At 38.5% G+C, this 24,376-nt stretch overlaps 1 protein-coding gene across 5 annotated transcripts in view; it reads left to right on the forward strand.

Moving 5' to 3' along the window:
• Window positions 1–24,376, forward strand: part of TRDMT1 (tRNA aspartic acid methyltransferase 1) — a 40,569-nt gene that overhangs the window by 9,337 nt on the left and 6,856 nt on the right. For 2 of the 5 annotated variants that reach the window (XR_009419961.1, XM_059488178.1), the window contains exons 1-8: window positions 2,126–2,193; window positions 10,162–10,271; window positions 11,909–11,985; window positions 13,467–13,538; window positions 16,929–16,994; window positions 18,454–18,523; window positions 19,808–19,891; window positions 20,378–20,745. Coding sequence is in view for 4 of the 5 variants with exons in the window: in XM_059488178.1 (XP_059344161.1) it covers window positions 2,130–2,193; window positions 10,162–10,271; window positions 11,909–11,985; window positions 13,467–13,538; window positions 16,929–16,994; window positions 18,454–18,523; window positions 19,808–19,891; window positions 20,378–20,745 (911 nt within the window). In the remaining variant the exon portion in view is untranslated. Of the gene's footprint in view, window positions 1–2,125; window positions 2,194–10,161; window positions 10,272–11,908; window positions 11,986–13,466; window positions 13,539–16,928; window positions 16,995–18,453; window positions 18,524–19,807; window positions 19,892–20,377; window positions 20,746–24,376 lie in introns of those variants that run through there. The other 3 variants (XM_059488385.1, XM_059488300.1, XM_059488468.1) reach the window with 3 other exon arrangements.

Below are 24,376 nucleotides of genomic sequence, written 5' to 3' on the forward strand. Positions count from 1 at the left end.
TGTATGAATGGCAAAAATACCTTGGAGTCAGGGAAAGGAGAAGGAAAGCAGGTCTCAGCCCTGTCTTCCTGTCTGGTATTAATCACTCCAGGTACTGGGCAGCATCAAATACACAAACTGTTTCTGCCTGACTACAGCTCTCACTCATCACAGTACCTGGCATTGCTGTCATCTGTAGCTTATGGGAATAGTAAAACAAGAAACTCAAACTCATTCGTCAGCTTTACTGATTTCAATAGTCTAAAAGTTGCTTTTTTTTTTTTTTATTTTCATCTTGCATCTATATTTTGAAGAGGTTCTACTGAAGTGTACCTTCCTAGCTGATAGCAACCTTGCTGTTTGTAACCCATCTTCATCATCTTGATCAGTTTTCTTCATGGCCTTCAGCATCTTTGTCCCATGACTCTTTTCTTGAGCAAGCACATTTCTTGTTTTGTTGCACCATGCAATTCCATTTTCTCAGTTCTCCATCAACCTCCAATGCAGGAAACCTGCATGCAGCTGGTTGCAATGCCTGCTGCTCTCTTCTGGTGTCTCAGCTGCTGCCCTTCCTTTTGTGTGACAGACTTGGACTTCTTGTTTTAGTCACCTTCCATGGCTGACAAATAAAGCAGCAGCCCCAGACTCTGATAATGAAGATCCGCAAATGAATGACAGGTGAATGACAGCACTGCTTTGAAAAAACTGGCAAGGCCTGATATTTTTACTTTGAAATTTTGTTTCTAATTCCACTGTTTTCCCCAGGTCATGCATCCTGTATTTTGAAGGAATGCATTGAAAGGCAGCACATTTACCTCTTTTTGCCCTCCAGTTTCAGCTAAAAATTCTTCCCCCACTTTCAGTCAAGAGGTGGGAGCTACTATGACATGCTGTATGAGGCAGCTAGTAAGGCAAAAAGAACTACTCCTTAAACCCACCTTGTTTTTGACAGGTTTCTTACAACAATATAATTAAATCAAGAAACTAGTTGAGAAACATGTTCGGGTTTGGTTTGGGTGATTTTAAAATTTTTTTTTAATGTTTCATCTTCACTTTACAATCTGAATCTGCAAACTGAGGCGTAGGTGAATGTCTGCTTGACTGTGGTGGGTAACCCATGTAACAGTCTGTGACGTATTTACTCTGGTTTATATATATATATATATATATATACACACATATGTGTGTGCACACACCACACGCATGTGTGTATATATATAAACCAGAGTATGTATATATAATACTTATACATATAAGTATTATATATATATGCTTGTATTATATATATATACTTATATACACATGTATATATATATAAGTATATATATACATATGCGTGTGCACACACCACACACACATACATATATATATATATGCATATAAACTATTTCTTTAAAAAACCGGATACTTTATGGGGCAACAGTGTCATTGAGTAGTCGTTTCCTTCTCAGTTTAGCAAGAAGCGTTGGGGCGAATAAGAGCAGTTTCATCAGTTATGTCCCTCTTTCCTGTGTGGCCTTTGAAAGGGCTTCTCGAAAACGGGCCCGCACACGTCTGCCCTCATGAGGAGCAGCCCCGCACACGTCCGCCCTCATGAGGAGCAGCCCCGCACACATGTCCCCCCTCATGAGGAGCAGCCCCGCACACATGTCCCCCCTCATGAGGAGCAGCCCCGCACACATATCCCCCTCATGAGGAGCAGCCCCGCACACATGTCCCCCCTCATGAGGAGCAGCCCCGCACACATGTCCCCCCTCATAAGGAGCAGCCCCGCACACATATCCGCCCTCACGAGGAGCAGCTCCGCTGCCACCCCGCACTGCCACTCTGTCCCTGAGCCGCCCGCACTGGCTTGGCCTGACCGACCCCCAAGGGGGTCATGGCGGGCAGCGGGTCCCTCTCCCTCCCCCTCACTGCCAGGAGGGCGCAGGTGGCGGAGCCGCCCCACGGACACCTCAGCGGGCGGCAGGGCCGGCTGAGCAGGGAGCGGCCTCGTCCTGCGGGGCCGATCCCGCCCGTGGTTCCCCGAGCAACCACCAAGGCCAAGCCGCCGCCGCCGCTCCGGGGCGGCGGAGGCGGGGGGGAACGAAAGAGCGGCGGAACGGGCGGGCGGCGCTCGGGGAGGCGCCGGGCGGGCCGGCGGGCCGAGCATGGCGGCGCTGCGGGTGCTGGAGCTGTACAGCGGCATCGGGGGCATGCACCAGGCCCTCAGAGGTACCGGCGCGTCCCGCGGGGCTCCGTGCTGCCCGCCCCGCCCGGGACACCCCGCCCTCGGGGGCTCCGTCTTCTCCAGGGCGGGCAATGCAGGGTGCCCCTCTTCTCGATGGGGCGGGCGAAGGTGGCCCCTTTTCTCCCACAGCTCCTTGGCCAGCACGGCGTGTGGCACCAGGAGCACGTTGGGACAGAAATTAGGGATCTCTGTTCCGTGTTGGGCCCAGGCAGCCGCTTCTGGAGAGGCCGTGATTTTGTGTTTGTTGTTATGTGCTGTGTGTAATACAGAGGCACCCGTGCTGCAGAGGGGATGGGGATCACTGGGATGCCCAGGATGATAACCACGAGCCAGGGTTTCCCACTGGCATCCACGTGGACTTGGCTTCCTAGCCCATAGTTAGGTGAGCAGCTGAGCCATGTTCCGATATAAGCAAGCCTGACCATCTGAGGCTGGTGTAACGTTTCATAAACATGAAAATTAAATGTGGAATTTGAGCTGGTACAGAGGGTTCACACCAGCCCATGTTCCCAGGTGAGTTTTTGATGAGGCACAAGGAACCCTGGAGCTCAATTTGCTGAATGGTTGAGGCACAGCCTGGGTGACCTTCAGCAGGTCCTGTTGACTCTCTGTGAATTGGCTTCCCCAAATCAAAAATTGAGTTTGGGCTATTGATTTCTGTTGTAAAGTACTCTGGACCTTATTACTTTGAATCCATGTTTCAACACACATTAGTATAACTTATGATAATCACCATAATAATTTTAACTGTAACTACAATCCTTCACATCTTTCAGTCTTCAGGGGCATTAGCAGAGAGCAGTCATAAAAACATCAGGTGGAAACTTGCCTTAGCTTGCTACTTTTCCAGGGAGCTATGAAATATTAAGACTATGCTTACAGTGTGAAATCTGTTTAGCATCATTTATTTACCTAAAACACACTCAGAGTTGTCAGAGTGGCATTTTTCCTACTATCCTGTTTTTGCTAGAATGTGTCTAAGTGCTTTATTTATGAATTTAAATGTATAACATATATTTTAATGTATTTATTATTTACAAATACACAACAAAATGGGTTCCTACATGGTTCCTAACCACTTGTTTTGAGGATGTATTTTCCTTATTTGCAGAGACATTCTTAGAATATTAAGAGGCAAGTATAGCTTTGTCTGGAACTGCACATTTTGGAGTTTTTGTAGAGTAAAAATAGAGTTTTATGCCTTGTGTGTAGTATACACACTAATGGTAATATGCTGCTTTTCTGGTAACCAGATTCCTGAAGTGATGGCAAGCTACCCATGTTGTATTGTAGACAATTTCCATATTTCCAAAGAAAGTGGACTGGTTCCTGGAAGTTAGCCTACACCATGCTTCCTTCGCTCTTTACTGAATTACCTAGCTGTGTTCTTGCCATAATAATGGATGTCTTGGGGCAGTTCAGTAGTGTGCTGCAATGTTTAGTAAATTATCATGCTAGATGTGATGTCCTGTGAGTTTCCACTGTGAAAACATCACTTGCAACTCAGTAAATACTTAAAGGGTGGGAATGTTGGGAATGCCTCATTAGATTATCAGAAGACTGTAAACTTTTATCCAAAAGATACACAGAATTAGTGATGCCCCAGTGGATAGTTACTACAAATAAGAAGCCTTGAAATCATGTCACCTAATGGTGTAGTTTGGAGACTGAAGGACTTAACCAAACCCCTTGTATTATTTCCTGAAAAGGTGAATTTACTTCCATGTTTACTGTTTCTGAGCTTGCTGAACACAACTGATTCAGTGTCAGTCTTTGGTGTAATTTCTGTTCCTATGGGTTGGCATTTGACTGAAGAAATTTCAGTAGGTATTAACAGTGAGACTGAGATTTTTCTGTAGTGGTATCAGCCAAAGCAGATAAAGGGACTGTAAGTAAGGACATTTAGTTTATTATTTGTGTAAATGACCCTACCTAGTTCAAAATGGTCAGGTACCAATTGAAATTTGCAAAGTGGATAGACACAAAGCTATTTGCATTGCAGTTGGTATAGTATTTTTCAGTTTGGGTGCTAATGTTTCTGGGAAGCATTTGGGAGTTCAGCCCATAAGCATTGTGTTGTCTCAGGAAAGGTCCAAACCATTCACTTCTAGATGAAAATCTTGTTTAGAGTCTTGCTAAAAGTAACAGGCAATTTGATTAAAAGATGTCCTACAAAATTTGCACTAAGTATTTAATAACAGGTTATTATATAAAACTGTTTTTGATGAATTGGATTTCATTTGGGAGCAGAGATATACTTGGGCATTTGATAATTTCTGCTGGTTTTTAATGTCCTTTGGACATCTGGATTCAGTTTTCTTACACAGTTTATGAAGGAACAAAGTCAAGGGGCATTGAAGTGTTTGCTTTTACATGCAAATAAAACAGAAAAGAAGTGAATGTTCCCCTGTAAGTACTTTAATAATGTGTTTCTTATAAGTTTTTGGCCTATATGTGTACATGAAACCATGCTGTCTGATCCTATCCTCCATTTAGCCAGTGGCAGATTGTTCAGCATCTTCTTTTAAATTGTGTATAGAAATATTAGAAGGGTTGTGGGGTTTTTTTCCATATAAATGTGAAGTTTGAAAGAAAGGCCTCCATTGTTCCAGTGCTTCCATATGCCAGATGCACAACAGATGAGGATTATGTATAATAACATGTTATCTTAGTATGGTTTCTAGTGAATCTATAAGCCAAGAAAAATAGTAGGAAGATGTAGAAAACAGAGGGAGCATGTGGTATTTCAGTGGCAGCATCCTGGGAAAGCCTTTTTCTACAAAAGTGATTCTGCAATTCTTGCAGGCTAGTTCCTGGCCAGGTAATGGGTCAATTATGGTTAACTCAGCTGGTCCAGCTTTTCTGTGAAATTGCCAGTGTTTCAATTGGCAAATAGGTATTTCTCCGGAAATCTGATGCTGACTTTTGTATCTTGATTCCCTTCTTGGCTGTGATCTTTCAAAAACTTTGTTATAGGATAGCTTGCAGAGTGAAGATGGTTGTTGTTTTGGCAGCTGTCATTAATGCAGAATGCATTTGGTACCAAATAGAATGCAATTGGTTTTGAGATTGTCTTTGCCTACAGGAAAAAATAATTTCATTTTCACGTATTGATGGAAGTGTATAGTCTCTTGTGTTTCTCTGTAAAGAGTACATAGAAATTTGGAGTACCTAGTTTCATAGCTGAATCACATTCTTTTTGACAATTCAGAGAAGGCTGTTTCTGAATTTAGGTTTCAGTCTAAAGCTGAAAAAGAAGAATCCTGGGGATTGTCTAGCTCTGTGTTGGTACTTTAGCTGTAGATATATCAGCACATGTAGAATTTCTGGTTTTAGATTTTGAATGCTTTAGAATAATATTTTAACACCAAAGACCTTTTGATATATATCTTTTGATAAAGATACCATCAAAAGATGGTAAAGTTGAGCTTAGTTAAAGTCAGAAATCAGGGAGTCTCTTCATATTCACACTCTTGAAAGATTGAGACAGCTAAGGGATGAAAGGGTATTTCTTTCTTCTTCCCACTCTGTAACCCAAGCCTTTTGGGATTTATAAAGTTTGATGTTTCAGTCAAATATGTCTAAATCTATGATAATTTTTGTGTGTGTGAGTGAGTGAATTTGTTCTTTATAAAGTGCAGAGTTTCTGCAGTGAAAAATAGTGTTTTATTTTTAGAAAGTCTATGGCTACATATTCATTTCCTTAGCAACTTTCCATGAAACAAACAGCCTGCTCTTCCTCCTTCCCAACCAAAACAAACCTAAACTGGCTTATTAATTTAGGCAGTTTTCCCATGAAAACTGGGTTCCATGTCTCTGCCAAAAGTGTTTTTAATCTGCCAGGTCCCTGAAAAAAGTCCTCTTGCACGAAACACTAAAGGACATATTCTAAAAAATACCATAAATTTGCAGTGATGAAGTTGGTGATATTTTTCCTCTGCAATTGTTATATTTCAATTTGCAGAGTAACAACTTTTGTCTCTTGTTCTCTGTCATGCATTGTCCGTTCACTTTATTTGATTGGCTCTGTGAATTGCACAGCACAGTAAACTGGTGTGTGTATTTACACTGGGCAAAGCTATCCCACCAGGAAAGGCAAAGGAGACAAAGCTGGCTTTGACATTCAGCACAATGCAAAACAAAAATACTGCTGATTTGAGTGAGTTTTTACACCTAAACTCAATTTAATGCTTCTTCAAAATATAGCTCTTTGTAGCATGGGATGGTACCAGATGTGCCATAATGTAAGGCTTAACATGATTAAATCCTTTACAAATAGAGCAGTGAAAGGAGTTGCTAGGTATCCTGCAGGAAGCCAGTATCAAGTTTGCTGATGGTTGTGTTCACTGTAGCCATGGACAGTTCAGCCTAATCATTTCAGCCAAGAGCTGACACTTAGAAATTAAGTCTTTGCTCTCTGTTTTAAAAGGAAACAGGACTGACAAAAGTTGTGACTAATCTTCCCTTTTCCATCTGTTTCCATATACCTGTCAGAAAAGATAATTCTTCTGGCTCCTATTTTCCAATATACTGAAATCCACCAAACTGCCCTTGCTGTAACACAGTGTATTTCATGTGTTCTGTTGACATTGATAACTCTATTGTAAAAGTACAGTAATAAATATAAACAGATCTATGTTAATTTTAAGGTCTGCAGAAACACATGACAAAGGAATCAATTCTAAAGAGGAAAAGGACAGATATTGTAATGTCAGAAATTGTATTTCTGGCATTTGAAGGTGACGCTCTTTGAGTTTACTGTTTCAAATCAGAAGCTAATGCACACATCCTGTCTTTCTTTGTTTCGAATGCATCTCCTTCCAATCCTTAAAATTGGAATCCTTAAAATTTTCCTCAAAAATGACAACTCCATACCTGAAAGGGGTTGTAAGCATTGTATGTTCAATAAAGGAGAGAACAGGGACCCAAAGTTTGATTGCTGCCTCTTTAGGCAGTTTAAGTAACAGTCAAAGAGTTTCTACTGTCTGGGTCCAAGAGGTTTGCAGCTTTAAGTGTGAAATCAGTACATTACTAATAGGATGATGCAAATTTCACCTGCTTACAGCCAAGAGAAAATATTACAATCTAGTCTGCCTAAAAATAAGTCATAACACCTCCCTCAGTAACTTCCTCGCCATATCTGTAGCTTCCATTTGAACCATGTCATCTTGCTCAGAAATGAAAAGTGTCAGTTCAAAAACTGATGTTGAGGAATCCTGCAAATCATGTATTCCAGCAGCCAGTTAGTTTCACTTAGGAAATGTGTATTATTTTTCTTTAGTCTGAATAAAATTATGCTGTTTCCTGCATTGTCATAATTCTCTTAAATATCTGTGTTTTGAAGATTGGATGTACTTATTTGAGGGGGATAAAAAATTCTCCAGAGCTGTGTCTGTTTCTGTATTGAAGCTTTGCTATGTATTTTGGGGAGTTGATTTAGCATCCCACCAAGTCAGCAATTCCTGAGTTAGTTTTGTGCCTTTTGTCAGTGGGGATAGTTAAACACAGTCTTGATTCTGTTTTTCTTAGATTCTGCTTTCAGGCTTTTTTATGATGCATTCCTTATAGTAATTTTCAAGTAGTAAATGTAATTGCTATAGAAAAGCAGAATATCACAGTTTGACATAAAGTTATTTAACTTTCAGGAGAAGTTCTTTAAAAATGTTGCATTTTCACATTGTTTGAAATTTAGACAAGCTTTTCTTTGTTAGGTTGGATGTGTGAGAGCTGCTTGTCTGCTCGAGCTCCTTCATGCGTTTCCAGGGCATTTCCACACAAATATGCTTAATCAGCTTTTAGAGGGAGTCTGTTCTCTAACAGGAATTCCCAAGTGAGCTGCAACTTTGAAATGAAATGGAGGAGCAGCTTTGAAAAAGTTACCAGGTCTTTGAAATAGGAAGAGGCGATCTCAGGTGGAGTACTTCAGGAAAAGTTCCTGTCCTTTTTGCACGCTGGTTTACATCTCTGCTTTAGACAAAACATTGTATTGCAAGGGGATTCAATAGGTTACTGTTAGCTGTGAGCTCTCTTCCAAATCTCCAGGCTTTTGGGCCTGTGAAGTCCTCAGTTGCTAGTTTTTCTTGTAGGTATGCAGAGAGATACTGAATGGATGGCAGTAAAAAAACAAGTGCCTGAATCATGAGTTGTGGGAGAAAGCACCCAGCTTGCCTTCCCTATTGCCCTTTTAAAACTATGTATTAATTTAGATAATAATTTGAGGGTCTTGATTTTGTTAATTTTATTTTTCTTCTGCAGTACCTGGAAAACACAGTAAGAGTTAGCTTGTTAGGGCAATGTGTTTTAAGAACTGAAGGAGTGAGTGAGAAAAGTGATCTCTTTAACAGTATTGGAAGTTTGCTCCTGTTCCTTAGATGCTGCAGCTTTGTTTTAGGAAGATGGAAGTGTTGGTTCTTGAGCACGTTTTTAAGTTGAGATATTTATCCAGCTTTCTTTTCACGCTAGGTGTCAGTGTTAACTTACCTGTTCTGTAATCTCAGGTGTAGTCATGCTATTGTCCCTGTGGATACACCTGTATTGAGATCTCAGTTACAACTTGTGGTCAAAAGGTCAAGACAGTAATGGCAAACAGTGATTTCTATGCTGACCCTTAATGGTCTGTAAGTATTTATCTTGTGAAAAACCTTATCTTTTTGCCCTTGATTGCATCAAACCTGGAAGGACTGGCCTGGTCCTTGTTAAAATGTCTGCTACAATCTTTTCAATACCCAGATTTCTCTTTCATCTTAGTTTTGGCTAAGACAGCCTTGAAAACCTGAAAGATAGTAGGTGGATGGTAACTGCATTATTCAAAATGAAATCCACTGGGATCATCCCAGTTGGGCTTTCATCCTCTCAAACTGTAAATAATTAGCTGACTAGCAGTAATTCATGCAGTGTCTCATAAGGTCATTTGTTAATGTGTTACTTGAGCATATTGTGAGATTATTCAAAGGCATGTGGCTATTTGCCTTGTTTCTTTTGGTTTACAAAAGCTTTTTTAAAGTTGCCTGTGTTTCAGCTGAGGCTTTGTAATGCTGACCATAATGTAAATATCCTGGTGGTTGATACTGATCTTGGGTATCAGGAGGTTGGGTCACTTCTCTGCCTGCAGCTGTGACAGTGACCACAGCCCGTCTTCTTGGATAAAAACCCTCAGTGAAGGTATTGTGTTTAGTAATAACAAATAGTGTGCCATGATGAGCAATGGAGTAAACATTGCTCTTTTTATCTCTTTAGCTTCTGTAGAACCTATTACTCTCTTTATAAATGAACAGTTGTTTATTTACATTCCTTTTTAGTATATTTTTATTTCAGGGTTTTAGCTCTGAGTTTGTTACACTGTCCTCTCTTCAATAACACCTCTGTCCAAGAGAGGAGAAGCTGCCAAGTTTGGTATTTTGGGACCTTTAACTCAAAGGAGGCAGCTGATGAGTTTGAGGCCTAAGGCTTTACTGAAATGTAAGCGCAAACGTTTTTCAGACAGCTTAAATTTTTATTGGAAGAGTAGACATATATCAAATATATTGGTGCTGTTTTTTCGTAATGAGAAGTAGTACACCTCTAAAACAACTCACTTATTTCTTGTAAGTTGTCAGAGGATAAGGCAGTGGCAGTGGGGCTTGGCAGGATTGACTTAGGATTCCTGTAGCCAGGAACTTGCTGCCACAGAGACCTGCACAGAGGTGGAAATGTTGCAGAGGTGCACCCTGTTTGGAATTTTTTTGTCTACTTTAGCTTCCATTTTTGGATGTATAAAGAAGGGAAGTATTGCCCATATGATTAGAAAAACAGTATACTTTTTGTACAAAGTTTCAAAGACAACACAGCAGAATTTGATTGTGTAATTTGCCTTTTGTATTTTAGCGATGCTGTAACACAGCTGAGCAAATACATTTTTCTAAGAGTAGTAAAGAGATGCTAGAGTTTTCAAATTATTTTTTTTTTAATTTTAGAAACCTGCACATATGCAGAAGTTGTAGCTGCTGTTGATGTGAACACTCTTGCCAATGATGTTTATAAGCACAACTTTCCCAGCACCCCGTTATGGGCAAAGACTATTGAGGTGAGTAATTAATGTGCTTTTTACTGTAGTCTGGCATTTGTAGGATGTGAGTTGCTTTCATTGTCTTTATTAGTAACAAGAGAAACAGAAATATTTATGTTATTATGAATAAAGCAGTTGTACAATAACTTTGATGGCTTGTGCTGTTTGCTTGTTGAAGTAAGAGGGATTTCATACTGCAGGCTTTTCTAGAAAGTCTTGCCTTCTGCATGAAGAAAGGTTATATAAATGACAAGGGGAATGCTTACCATCAGTAAAAGAATGTCAAAAAATATATTTTTAGATTAAAAAAATATTTTCATGTAGTTTGAAAAAATGTAATTAAATTACTTGGGGGCATGCCTTTGTTTTGAAGTTATAGTTGGGCTCAGAGAAATACAACAAAATCTATTGAACTGAACACTCTTGAATCTTTTTTAATGGGCTCAACAGATAAAATGTCTTAGGAATTCTGTCACTTGCCAAATTATTTGGAAAATAATTAAGTAAAATTGGATTAAAGTTGTCTGTTTTAATAGATGAGAGGCAAGCTAGGCATGGAGTTTTGCTTGGATTGAGTTAGAAATTATTGTATACTTCTTAATCTTTTATGGTTTTACAACATGACAGTAATAGATACTGTTTCTGTTTTAAGACACCAGCTTAAGTAAGAGTTAAATAGGTGGCTAAAGGTTAAATGCTTATTCAGCACTCAATAATAACTGGCTAAGTGATAGCTTTATAATGGAAAAAGAAAATTAATCTTTGCCTGTATCATTTTATAGTAGACAAGAGCAGATTATTAGAGTCAGTGACACCTTCTTCAAATATAATGGAAAAAACCAGCAGCTTTTGTCTTGTTTTCTGAGGGTAGCTACATTACATTTGCTGCATAGGTATCCCTCAGAATATGTAAGGAGTGATTTCTTTGTCCAAGTCATAGTTACTTGATCATTGTCCTTCTTTCCTCCTGGCCCTTTATGTGTTGATCTTCTAGTGTTGGTAAAAACTTAGTTTAGAGGAATTTCTACCTGCGTAATTAATTCCTACCACAGACCTAATTCTTTCCTTTCTAAGCAGGATTGTCTTTGTAGAGAATTTCTGCCATACAATATCTTTGACTAATTTGTATAGGGGAAAAACAATGAAATAAACTTTATAAGGTGCATTGCCAGTGAGCCCCTAAGAGCTAAACCCCATAGTTTGGTTGCATAAAAATGATCATATTTACACTTGAGCTACTTTTCTTCTCAGATGTTTTTACACATATTTTGAGTATGTGAACACTGGTTTTGATGTACAGAGATTTAATATCTGAGTAATGATACTTTATTTTCAGGAGAAATAACAGGTGAGTATCTGCTGAAAGAACCACTGCACACCTCAAAGAATGAGCAGCTAAAAACCTCAAGATTATGTATAGATGCTAACCTTATTAGTGTTTTGCTTCATATGAAGAGCAGTGAATGGATATTTATGTTTTGTGGTTTGCCAAGGTAGGAAAGATTTTGAAATTACTAGGTCAAATGAGAGATTAGGTAGGTTTTTGCTAAATGAAACATACTGGAAGTAAGAGGGCTCGTTTGATCTGAAAGATGACTTGGGAATTTCATACAATCCACAGCACTCAACATTCTTCTATTTTTTTCTGTTTTCAGGGAATAACACTGAAAGAATTTGACAGATTATCTTTTGATATGATTTTGATGAGTCCTCCCTGTCAGCCTTTTACAAGGTAGGTACAGCACACTTGGGAAAAAAATGCAGTTAATTGCTGTATATTGCACCTTTATACTGTATATGGTCAAAGGAGAAATGTTATCAAGACATAGTGACACTGTGTGTGTGATCTGTGATCTTTCTCTTCTTAAGCAAATATTTTGTAGCTCTGTTCACCATGGTGTTTACTGAGGTGAAAGAAATGCAACAATTTGCATCTTAATTGTTGATCACATTTCTTGCATATGTATATATTAATTCAGTTTAAGTTAAGTAAGCTTCTTACAGCACCAATTTTGTGAACTGTATTGTTCCTCTACTAGTGAAACTTAGTGTTTAGGAGTCCTGCCTTTCCTTTTAGATTTCAATCTAATATTTTCCTGGGCCAAGCCCAGAAGGAGGATTGGAATTTCTCAGTTCTGCCTGAAATTTAAGAGTATAATCTGATTTTATTTGTACTTTGAAAATTGCAAATGCACACAATTTATTCTGAAGAATAATTCTATTTTAGCCAAGACCAGAAGGATAATGGCTTTGAAATGATTTTGTGGATGATAAAGAGAAATATCTTGCTGATTAAGGACTGAATTTACTGAGATGTTATTTGTCAGATTAATTTGTAATTCATATCATTTGACAGCAGTGACCAGTGGGATAAGATTCTAGTAACTGCACTCATGCAAAATAGTAGCTTCATGAAAAAAATCTGTTGATGGTGATAATAATGATTGTATAAGAAAGTGTATCTTACTGAATGTTCTAAGACTGAAAAGAAATCCCTGTAAAGTGGTGCTGATCCGTACAAATGAATAAGTGCAAACCTATGATTTATATAGGAAACATTTCAGATTTTTTTTCTTTATAATATAATGAAAAGAAAAATCTGTGTATGACTGATTGATTAATTTAGATACATGTTAAAGCTCTTCTACAGAGCTTTGATTCTTTTTTTATGAGCTAATACAAGTATAAGCTAGGGAAACACAGGCCTGGAATCATTATCATTTTTGTAACCTACATAATCTTTCCAGTTTAGTGTTACAAAATTGCTTCCAAAGTTATTCATGTGGGGCTCCATCCTGCTAAATGGTGAACAATGAGGCTTTAATTCATCGAAATAATTTAATATATTCAGTGCAAAGTAGCAGGGTATTCCCAGAAACCCAGTGGGGGTTTTTTGTTCATTCAGAGCCAAGTATGTTCAAAGGCTTTGCTGGACAAGACCAGAATGCTAAAGCCTTTGCAGACTGAGGAGTGGATTTCATTACTGAATGCTTCAATTTTAACTTTGCTGTGAGCTGATGGATTCCAGGGGCAGACTTTCATTCCTTAGAGCATCTCTCAGGACACTGCCTCTGTGAGCAGCTCCTCCTGTCTGTATGTGATGCCTTTGCAGAATTCCCTTTCAAAACTCAAAGCCAAGTGTCTGCATTCTGTAGAAAAATGTAACTCAAATGTCAGTGAGTAATGCACCGGCGTTTCTTTATTCTTTCTTAGAATTGGCCTGCAAGGTGACGTGTCTGACCCACGGACCAGGAGCTTTCTCTATATCCTTGACATTCTCCCAAGGTATAAATGAACTTCTACCTCCATGGTAAAGCCCCTTTTGTAAATAGGCTTTGTTGTAACTAGGTCTTCTATATTTCAGTGAGACAAGATATCTGTAATGTTTTACAGGGATACTGTTGGTGCTGTGTTGTATTCTGTGTTTCTTCTCACATGGTCATATGTATCTTACATATACTTGTATTTTACTAATGCTGTAATCACTTCGTTGTTGCTGTATATGCTTTCATTGTCTGGTTTCCTTTTCATTGCATGTCTGTTTAAACTGTGCCTACACAATAAATGAAAAGAAAGAGTTCTTTTCAGTTCAACATCAAATTTGCATTGATTTCACATAGAAACGGGAGTAGGTAATATAGTAGTTTGTCTATTGGTCTCATGGAAACATGAAAGGTTTTTAAAATATTGGGTTACAAAAGCTTAGATTCAACATATAGTCATCTTTTGAAGAGGTACCATTTGAAAATTGGTTTAAGTGTGCTATTGACTGTACAATGCAATGCACCTTTGCAACCATTTCTTTCTTAAAGTCTCTGTTCTTTTTGGTGCTGCTTCTGGGTATCTTAGGGCAGATTGTGTATTTTTGGTTTGTAGTACAATCTCTTGTTTGGAGTAGTAATACTAAAGAATTTGAATAGCACTGCATTGTCTGGACAGTGTCCTTGAATTCATCTGTCATTTTTTGCCTGGTCAGACCTCAGTTCCTAATGAAACAGCCATAATTATTTGTTTTATTGGCAGTCTTGCTTCACCTGGAGACTAGGACAGCTGTTACCTATATATTCCTCCATTAGTTCATCTTGCTGTCAGGGTTGGAGAAGGACAGATGAATGTTTAGTGTCTCTTTTTTTCTTTTTTTTTTTCCTTTTTTTTTTTATGAATGCTTTCAACACAGAAGGAAGCCAGTACCAAAAAGCCTTTCTTTCAAACTGCTGTTAGCACTGGGAGAAAAGAGTGTTCATCCTTGTTCTGGAAACTTTATGCAGCCAACAACATTGAATGGAACTGTGTCTTTGCCCTTGTCACGAGCAGAGAGAGAGCAATGACACAGAAGGGCTGAGTGGCTTGGCAGGCTATACTACATAAGAAATCTGTGGCAGACAACACAGAACAAAACACAGATTCTGTAGCCCAGTAAGTTAGACAATTCCTAGGTAAAAAAGAATGGGTATTACTACTCCCCTTCTTCTGTCAGAGACACAAAATTAGGGAGAGAATGTGGGTTGTTTAGAAGTTGCAAAGGATGTCTTTTGTGGAACAAGAAATGTAACACAGGTTTCAAACTGATCTGTTAAAATGAAAATGAAACCAGGCAGATACTGAGTAAGTTAATAATTTGTCAGAATAATAGTATCTTCCATATCCTTAAGGGCATCGTGACCTGGGGATTCCTTTCCATTAAACTGAAATATGGTTAAGAGGCTGGCTGCTTTTGGACATTATAGTGCTTTAATATGGAAGTACTGCTTCCCAGATGGTGTGGACATAGCTGGATAAACAGCAGCAGCTTTTCCTTCTCAAAACCAAAGCTTTAGACACTCCAGGGCCTATATTTTTATCATGACTATGCAAAGGATCTGGGCTTGGCTGTCTCACTTTTATCTCAACACCCCAGGAGACACTGCTAATGTCCCTTATCTCCCTGGGGAGGGTTCTTGAAACAGCACCCGCTCTAAGTAGTCACTAGGAGGTTCAACATGATGGCTTCTGTAGAGTTTCTCAATTCCAGTGGATTTGTGTTTTACTAAGATAGCACTTACATGTTTTTTGAATATGATACATTTGTGAGACACTGAGTATGGAGTACTTCAGCCTCAAAAAAGGAAATTCTTAATGTAGAAATTATCCCTTTACATTCTAAATTGCTATGGTATGCATGCAGTTTATGAAAAGTGTAAAATAATTTCTCATACCTTGGATGTACTTATCTTTGTTCAGTGTTTTATAATGAAATATTGCTGAAATGAGACTGAGAGGTAGCCTGGGATGACAAATATTAGAGATAATGGAAAGGACAATTTCAAGATCTGGAAAGATGTGGGCAATCCTTGGAGCACTCAGCCAGCAAAGTCCAACCCAAATGGTCCAGATACTATCTGTTTATTGTGTCCAAGCCATAACCTGGCAAAATCCAGTGCTAAAACACCAAAGTGCTGCTTTTACAGAAACATTTTTAATGTTAATACCTATCAAATACTTAACACTTCCTTTTTGTACAGTGATTGCTTGCCTTGTGATCTGTCCATCCCCTATGAGTGCTTGCATTTCAGGCTGTGCTCTGGATTCATTGATGTAAAAGAAGTTTCATAGTAGTCGGTGATGAAGAGTGTGGGTAGACATACATATCAGCAGATATATTCTCCATTCCTCTGCAAGGAATTTGGCTGATGCTGCTTTTCTCACCTTAGTATTAGTTTTTCACTATTATCTTTAGTATTTTTAAGTTTGGCATAGTTTCTTGTGAGATGCATTGGTTCTTTTAATTCATATGATATTTTTAATTGGTGGTAACTAAAAATGTGCTGAAACAAATTCTGCTGTGATTTGTTCCAGTGGAAGTCCAAAGTCACTAACTTCAATAAGCATGAAGCTGCTGTCTGGGGACATTAATATTCTACTTCTTTATGTTCTGAGATCCCAGTGTGTGACAGACATTGTGTGTCTACATTAGCCTTATTAGAGAATTAATCAGTGCTACAGAATGTTCCCAGAGACTTGAATCTGAATCATCTATGCTTCTAAATTGCTGGAAGAGTCCCTGGCACAGTTTGGGCATGCTCATTTCTCCAGAGATTTAATATGCTGGTTTTGGAATGTGCCTATTTCCAGACCTTTGCACTGATCCTGCTGAAGCTGAGACACCTCCTTCACCCCATCAAAATAAAAAAGTCGAGTTTAGAAAAATGAGAATATCTGCAGTTTGAACTCTAAATATATCGTGTTTCTTAAATCAGTTAAATGAATACTGGTTCTGATGTGTTATCATTAAGGTTTGTGTGACATTTTGACATTGATTTCAGGTACAAGCAATTGAAAACAACAGTTTTATGGCTAAGTAGCAATTGGTTTTCCCCCAACAGTTATATTTCCTGTTATACACTGAATCTGTTTAATAAAATTACTGTGCTTTAGGAAATGAAGAGTAATAAAGATTTTCAAAAGTACATGCATGGAGTACAAGGGGGTGCAGCTGTTCATCCAAACATAGGTGGGGTTTGTGATTTTTACCAGCAGTCCACATTTTTAATTCAGTTGATTTTAAAGGATGCTAAACTTTAACAGCTAGCATGATGTGGAAATACTTTGATCTTTCTGCTAGCTAACCAGATCTGTGGATGAATATAATGTGCTTTATGTCTTGTTGCACTGATTTGCTTTTTTTTTCCCTTGTAGACTTCAGAAGCTTCCAAAATACCTACTTTTAGAAAATGTTAAAGGATTTGAATCCTCTTCTGCAAGGTAAACTGTAGTTAATATATGCAGGTTTTAGTTTGCAAAAAGGATATATTCTTTAGAAGGAGAAGGGATTTATTCTTTAGAAGGGGTTTTCTTTTCCTAGAATTGGAGTTAGCAAAATAACTTGAGATGGGACAGGAATTAAAATCTTAGGTTGTGAGAAGAACTTACTAGATAACTGGTTATGTCTCTAAGTGAATAAAGTACAACAGTATTTTTTTTTTATTTGATGAGTATTTGATTTGATTTTGTTTGGTGATCATGGTTTGCTTGTTTGGTTTGCTTTAGAAAAGATCAGAATTAGCTTTCAAAGAAAAATAATAATATGTGTTACATTCAGAGGTTTCAGGGGTTCATTCATGACAGGATCCCATGGTATCTTGTGTTATGGTCACAGAATAGTCCAGGGGCTTCTTGAATGCCTTTGTTGAGAGTAGATTATCCCTGGTTCAGGGCTGCCATCAAATGGTCCAGAGATGCAGTAAGAAGGTTGTATTTGGTTGTGGTCTGAAATGTGGAAGAGGAAAGGTGTCACTGCAGTTACCTAATGACAGCAAGAGCTCCTCTCTTGTGACCAAAGCAAGAGAGAGAGAGAGTTGCCATCTTCCTTCTCAGCTCTCACTGGAATAGAGTGGGATCTTTCTGTGTGCTCCTTAAGGCACCAGCTGCCACCCTGCATGTTAATCAATATGGCAGGCAGCTGGGAGACATGCTCAGCTGGTTCAGTGTTCGTGTTCTTCTCCTGTAGCCCCTGGGATTCCCTAGGCTGTGCCTTGCTGATCAGGGCTTGGGACAAGCTGTACTTCAGTAAACACCCCAGTTAGGACACTTGTTTTCTGTTATGCCACCTGGGATGCAGTCTCACATGCAATGCTGGGTACAGGTCACAACTCCCGCCTATTGTGTAGTTCCAGCCTAGTGCAGTCTGCATGGAATACAGAAGAAAAGTCTTTTAAGATTATTTCCCTTAGAATCTGTTTTCATTTTTTAAAGCACAGTCCCACCTCACTTTTATAATCAAAGCCACTGATTTTTCTCATCCCTCAATTTAGTCTTTTTGTTAGGCTTAGCCGGTGCTGTGTATGTGAGGAGAAGGAACTAGTGAGCTATTTGTAGTTTTAATCTCCTGTTTTATGATTCCCAATAAAGAGAGTATCTTGCCCTCTCATTAGTTTCCCTGTTGACACACCACAATTACTTTCCTAGAGATGGGATGTTTTTGAAGAGGCATTTGCACTGTAGTAAGAGTGAGGTGCCTTTGAATGCATAATAGTCTCTAACACTGAACTTCATATGTTGCCTCTCAAATTCAGTAATGGATGACAAATCAATAATTTGCTGTCCAATTATTTCAATTAATGCTTTCGTAAATATGATGTTGAATTTAATCTGTGTTTATTTAGCATTAAAAAAGGGGCTGAAGACTATGTGAAAGGAGTAATTCCTTTTTGATTCCTTTCAGAAATGAACTTTTGCAAACACTAACAACATGTGGATTTAAATATCAGGAATTTCTCTTGTCTCCAACATGTGTGAGTACTAAAATTGCTCTAATATTGTTTAATAGTTCAAAGTGCACTGAGTCCAAGAACATTTGAAAATTCTTTTCTGTATTAGAAAAGAGAGTCATGCCTGAAGCTGAAGATACACTTCAATGAGAAAACCAACTGATGTGACTTCTGATTTCTCATACTGGCATAATTGTATTGCTGTTTGTGTTCAGATCCTAGTCCCATATTGCTTTGCTGCCATTTGATATTTTTAAGAAGGCATGAATTTCCACTGTAACCAGGAAGGTGGTTTTCCCTGCAGGAGCCCCATTGCTTCAGAAGTGCTGTGCCTCTGGATTTCCCAGCACAGAAAATGTGACTGTTTCTTGTGGGAGGAGGAGCTTTGTTTCCATGTTACCCTGGCAACTGAAAAAAAGTTTGAGAGAGATTTCAGATTGTGCAACACTAACTGGAATCAGTGAAGTACCATAAATATTTGAGAAAAGCTACTAGAATGTAGCTTGAAAACCAATTGTGGTGGATTTATTTAGTTGTTAGGTGTTTTATAATTCCTTGTTTAAGAAGGCAAAGAAAGACTTTTTTTGCTTTGAATAGAAAACAGACAGTACCTGTCCCGAGAAATCATGAGGCATGTAAATTTTTCTTCTTGCATCACATAAAATTTTGTTTACATTCATATTCATTTACAGAGAAGGTCTAAACTATGAGATGCAGAGATTAATTGCTCCCTTGGATCTTTGGAAGTACCTAGGTATGGAAGTTACAAGTGTATAGGTATTATGAACCTAGAGAATACCCTGGAAAAAAGGAGGCTCAGGATGACCTAATTGCAGCCTTCTAGTACCTGATGGGAGACTACAAGAAAGACAGAGAGGGACTGTTTACAAGAATCTGCAGTGACAGGACAAGGAGGAATGGAAAGGAGTAGCATCAGATCAGAATCAGGAGGAAGTTCTTTGTGATGAGGATGGTGAGGCACTGAGGGTTGTGCAGAGAAGCTGTGGGTGCCCCATCCCTGGAAGTGTTCAAGGCCAGGTTGGATGGAGCTCTGAGCAACCTGGTCTAGTGGAAGGTGTCCTTGCCCACAGCAGGGGGCTTGGAGCTAGATGACCTTCGAGGTCCCTTCCAGCACAAACCATTTTATGAATCTGTGATTCCGTGAATACTGATGTCTCTGAAGTCATAAAATTTATTAGTGTGTCATAGTTCTGTTACTGCATGTAATGGCAGATAACTTGTATGATGCTATAGACAACTTTTTCTCTACTATCCCATGGACTAAAGACTTCTGAATTTTGATTTCAGCTTGGCATTCCCAATTCTAGGCTGCGGTATTTTCTAATTGCAAAGCTTCACCAAGAACCATTTTCCTTCCAAGCTCCTGGTCAAGTGAGTCTATCCATATTACTTGAATTTGCTTCATTTCATGAAGACTGAGGGATAAGTTTTCAGTTTAGTAGTGTATGTTGATAAATGGAGAAGAATGAGTGATTCCAACAGCAAAGTTAAATTCTATCTTCTTTTTTCAGCCTGGATATTGATCTTTGTAAGGACAGATGTGCATGTCTGTGGCTTAGATGGCTTTAAACAGTTGGGAGATGTGTTTTCTAGCCTGATAGTGGGCTAGAAAACATGTCATACTGCTACATTTTTTACACACTCGGAAAGGACTTTTTGCAAAGGCAATTATTTGAGGCTGTTCTGACATCATTGCCAATAGGTCAAATAATCTTGATGCTACTGCTTTTGAAATCTTCATGGAAATAACATTTAAATGTTATTGTGAGCATCTCTGTATGGTTGTTTATTCTTACTCTGTCAAGTTGTTTATTAAATATAGTTCTTTAATTTTATTTTCTCATAATTTCCTCTTAGATATTGACAAGATTCCCAGATCAGGATCCAGAAGATTTACTCAAGGAAAAAGTTGCTGACAAAGTGGATGAAGCCAGTTCTTTGTCCTCTGAGGAGAAGAATCTGGATCCAAACATTGGTCCAGATTGCAGCAGCAAGAAGAGTTTACCAAAAGGGGCCTTTCTGTTTAAGCTTGAAACAGTAGAAGAGATGGAAAGGAAACATAATCAGGATAATGATCCCTCTATTCAAATGCTAAAAGACTTCTTGGAAGAGGAAAACGAAGAAATGAGTCAATATTTCTTACCACCAAAGTCCTTACTGCGCTATGCTCTCTTGTTAGACATTGTTAAACCCACCTGCCGGAGATCCACGTGCTTTACAAAAGGGTAAGGTGCCAAGAAAATGTCTTGCTAAATCATGTCCTGAAATTTTAAGTGTATTTTCTTGCTTGTGTCCTGTAAAATCACAGAGAGGTGTTTCATCCAAAAATCCTAGGCCTTTGAAAAAAATCTCCTTATATAGTGTGCTTGCTGGTCCAGTGAAATGACTGCGTGAGAATCTGTCTGGCAGAACATCATGTGCCCACTCCAAAAAGGCATTCACAAAAGACAGTTGCCATTTGTTGTTGACCTTCACAGAAGCTTCATTACCCCTGCGGAAATATGGTTCCAGTAGATTGGTATAGTGCTGATTCATTAATGAATTTCTTTATATTGCTCAATGAAGTCACAAAGTGTCATGCATGACAGATCCATTCCTCATTAAATCTGTCTCCACTGTACATTTTATTGATTTCTTGGATTTTTCAGCTGTGTAGATCAGAATAGCTGGAGATTGTCATGAAACCAGTTAGGTTGCTGTGTTACAAATCATATTTTATAGAGTGGAACATCGGTGCTTTTCTGTCTACTATTTTTCTGATTTGTACTTTGCAATTTTAAGTTTGACTTCTAGAAGTTGGTGAGTGTTCTGAAACTCTGTGGACAGCTGATCAGGGTCTTTTCCACTGAATGCATTTGTATTGAAACATTGCAGTTGGAGCCTGCAAATTTGTGGGAATTTTTAATACTGATAAATTTTTCTAATTGGATTGTTTTTTTTAAGTTGCTAAGTGTTTCAATAAAATGTCTTGGATGATGAGTTAAAGTTAATTGTATTTTTTTTTTAATTGGAAGAAATTAGACTGTCAGATTGACAGAATTCCTGCAATTTTTTTTTTTTATTTTAAAGGTTTAGACAGTAAAGAAGAAGAAAAAGAATTTCAAAAGTTTGAAATTTGTGCAATGGGAAAGGTCTTCCCTCAGCTCACATATGTATGTGCCTTTTCTGCCCTCACTCTTTTGAGTTGAGGGGGGGTCAGCATCTCATGAAATATCTTTCTTAACTAGAGTAGTCAAAAAACCCTTAGCCAGAATGGTATCTGATGTGTTTTCTGTGTGCCTTAAGTGTCATCAAAAGCAATTGGCCGCTTGTGGTTTCTCTAGAATACGTCATGGTAGTTTGTGGTCATGTTTATCAAAATCACACTGAAGGAGGCTCCTGAGTAGTTAAAATCAAGTCTCTGTATGTAGTGGTGAGAAATCTGACACCAGGGGAAGGTGAGTCTTAGCCCTCTGCTGATATGGAGGTAGTTGTGGTGGTAGTTCTGTCTGATTTACCATCTTTGTTTTGTTTTTCAAGAGCCTTTGGGAAGGAAGGTTACCAACATATTTCTCAATGTAATCATCTCATTTAGCTCTGCATTAAGAGAAGGTTTATAATTATATCTCATTAAAGTCCCTTTCTGAGGCCAGAAATAAGTCTCTGCTGTATCTGTTCCAGAAGTTCTGTTTTTATATTTCTCTGAAGCATGAGATCTAGGAAAAAGACCCCTGAATGGGGTGGAACAGCACTCTGGGTAGTACAGAGAATCCCTCTGCTGCTGTGCCTGTCTGGTGTCTTTCTTGTAAGTTGCACTGACCATCACCTTTGAGAGTGGGAGAAAAATTTCCCTCTTTTCTCTTTGGTTTTCAGGTATTTCTAGCAAGGTTCATGTGATGGAAATAATCTGGGTATGCCTTCTCTAGTTCTTTCTATTTCGGGGATCTCAAATGCAGATAGTTCATCAGGGAGTTTTGCTATACCAGTATGTCTTTTGAAAAGCTTTGGTGGAGTACACAGCAAAATGTAATGGCCTGTAATGCTTGAGAGATCAAGCAGGTAATTCTGTGTGCCCTTCTGACACTGACTTCCTGGGCACTTAGTGAATGATTGCTGAGGTTTGTGACTACCAACACCATGGTTTCTCTTTGGAGTGTGTTTGTGGTGGCTGAAGTTGAGTATTTTAAAGGGCAGAGGAAATGAAAATCATATCTGACTTCTCTAGATGTAGTCATTCTGGATATACTTTAAATTTTTGCTATGCTATTGACAAGAGAAGTGATACCTTTCAAAATAGTGCAAATATCAATCACAGAAGAGTTTTCATGCTTTGCGGAAATTACTTTTTGTCAGTCATAATATACGACACAATATACCCAGAAAAAATACATGTGTGAAATGAAAAGATTTTTTTAAAGCTTACAGAAATAAAAGAGGCAGGGAGTCTTGAATCAGATGAAAATTGAAGACTGTAATTTCTTAAGCCAACTTCTTTCATTGTAACTTGTAATGAAACTTGTAATGAATCTTGTCAGAAAATCAATACATCATTTTCTTACTGTGACAAAATTTAATTATGTTCCAGGTCTAAGGTAGGAATGTTAACTTTTCTGTAGTCAGCACTTTCAATAATAATAAATAACAATCCAGCTAATATTGCATTAGCCATATGCCCACATTTGTATTAAAAAGCCAACAAGCACACTCACAGACACACACAGCCTTCTATGCACACAGACACCAACTGGATTTTTTTGGGGAGGAGGAATTCTGTACTCTAGTGCCAGTTATTTAGACAGGAGTATTTATTTTTCCCAATAGAACACTTCAATACCACTCTGAATTTTACCCCATTTATTGATTTTGGCTCAGTTATATTAAACTGAAATATTACCAGATGCTATAGAAGAGGGAGAGGATGAGGATTCCCCGGTGCTATGTGTGTTACATCGTTAAACCTTGTGTTAGGGAATTTGCAGAATTAAAGATTAAACCAATTAAAGATGATGTATTTACAAAACAGATTCCACATGTATTTAATGTGTAACAGTGTTTAGGTGTTCTGATCCTGAGGAAGATTTGTAACCACTTTGTTTTAAAACGAGTGCTGCTCTGGCTGTTATTGGCACAACTAATTGTAGCTTTTTCAGCCCAGGATGAAATACTCAAGATTGAGCCATTCTGGGTCATTGTGTCTGTGCTGAAGGGAGAGTGTTCTTTTATTCACTGTGGAATTAGAGAGGCTTGAAACATAACTTGTGTCATGCTTTAGGAATGGGTCCCAAGTGGAACAAAAGACCTTTATTGTCGTTACCAATTGTCTTTACAGGTGTACAGATAAAACTAGAGAAGAGTGTCTGTTAATAATTGATACAGACCACATCCCTCTAATACAGGGGATCTTCTGAAGTTCTTCTGCAGGGCAAAGAACTTGATTTGTCTTGAATCACTCTCTTTCTGTTCAGAATGTTCAAACTGCCATAGTTAGACCAACAAAGCATGTTTCTGAAAGCCCATAATTATATTTAAATGATAGCCTTGAAGAGACAGCAGAGTAAACATGTTGTTAAGCAATCAACCACAAAGCATGCAGAATAGCTATCAGTGGTTTCAGAATACAACTTTACTTACTGTTTACTTGGATTTAAATGTTTCTTTCTCTCTTTCTCTTTCTCTCTCTTTCTCTCTCTTTCTCTCTCTTTCTCTCTCTTTCTCTCTCTTTCTCTCTCTTTCTCTCTCTTTCTCTCTCTTTCTCTCTCTTTCTCTCTTCTCTCTCTCTTCTCTCTCTTTCTCTTTCTCTCTCTCTTTCTCTCTCTCTCTCTCCCTCCCTCCTTTTCTCTCTCTCTCTTTCTTTCGCTCTCTCTCACTCTGCTCTGC

This window comes from Ammospiza nelsoni, chromosome 1 (assembly GCF_027579445.1).
Source record: "Ammospiza nelsoni isolate bAmmNel1 chromosome 1, bAmmNel1.pri, whole genome shotgun sequence".
Classification (NCBI taxonomy): Eukaryota; Metazoa; Chordata; class Aves; order Passeriformes; family Passerellidae; genus Ammospiza; species Ammospiza nelsoni.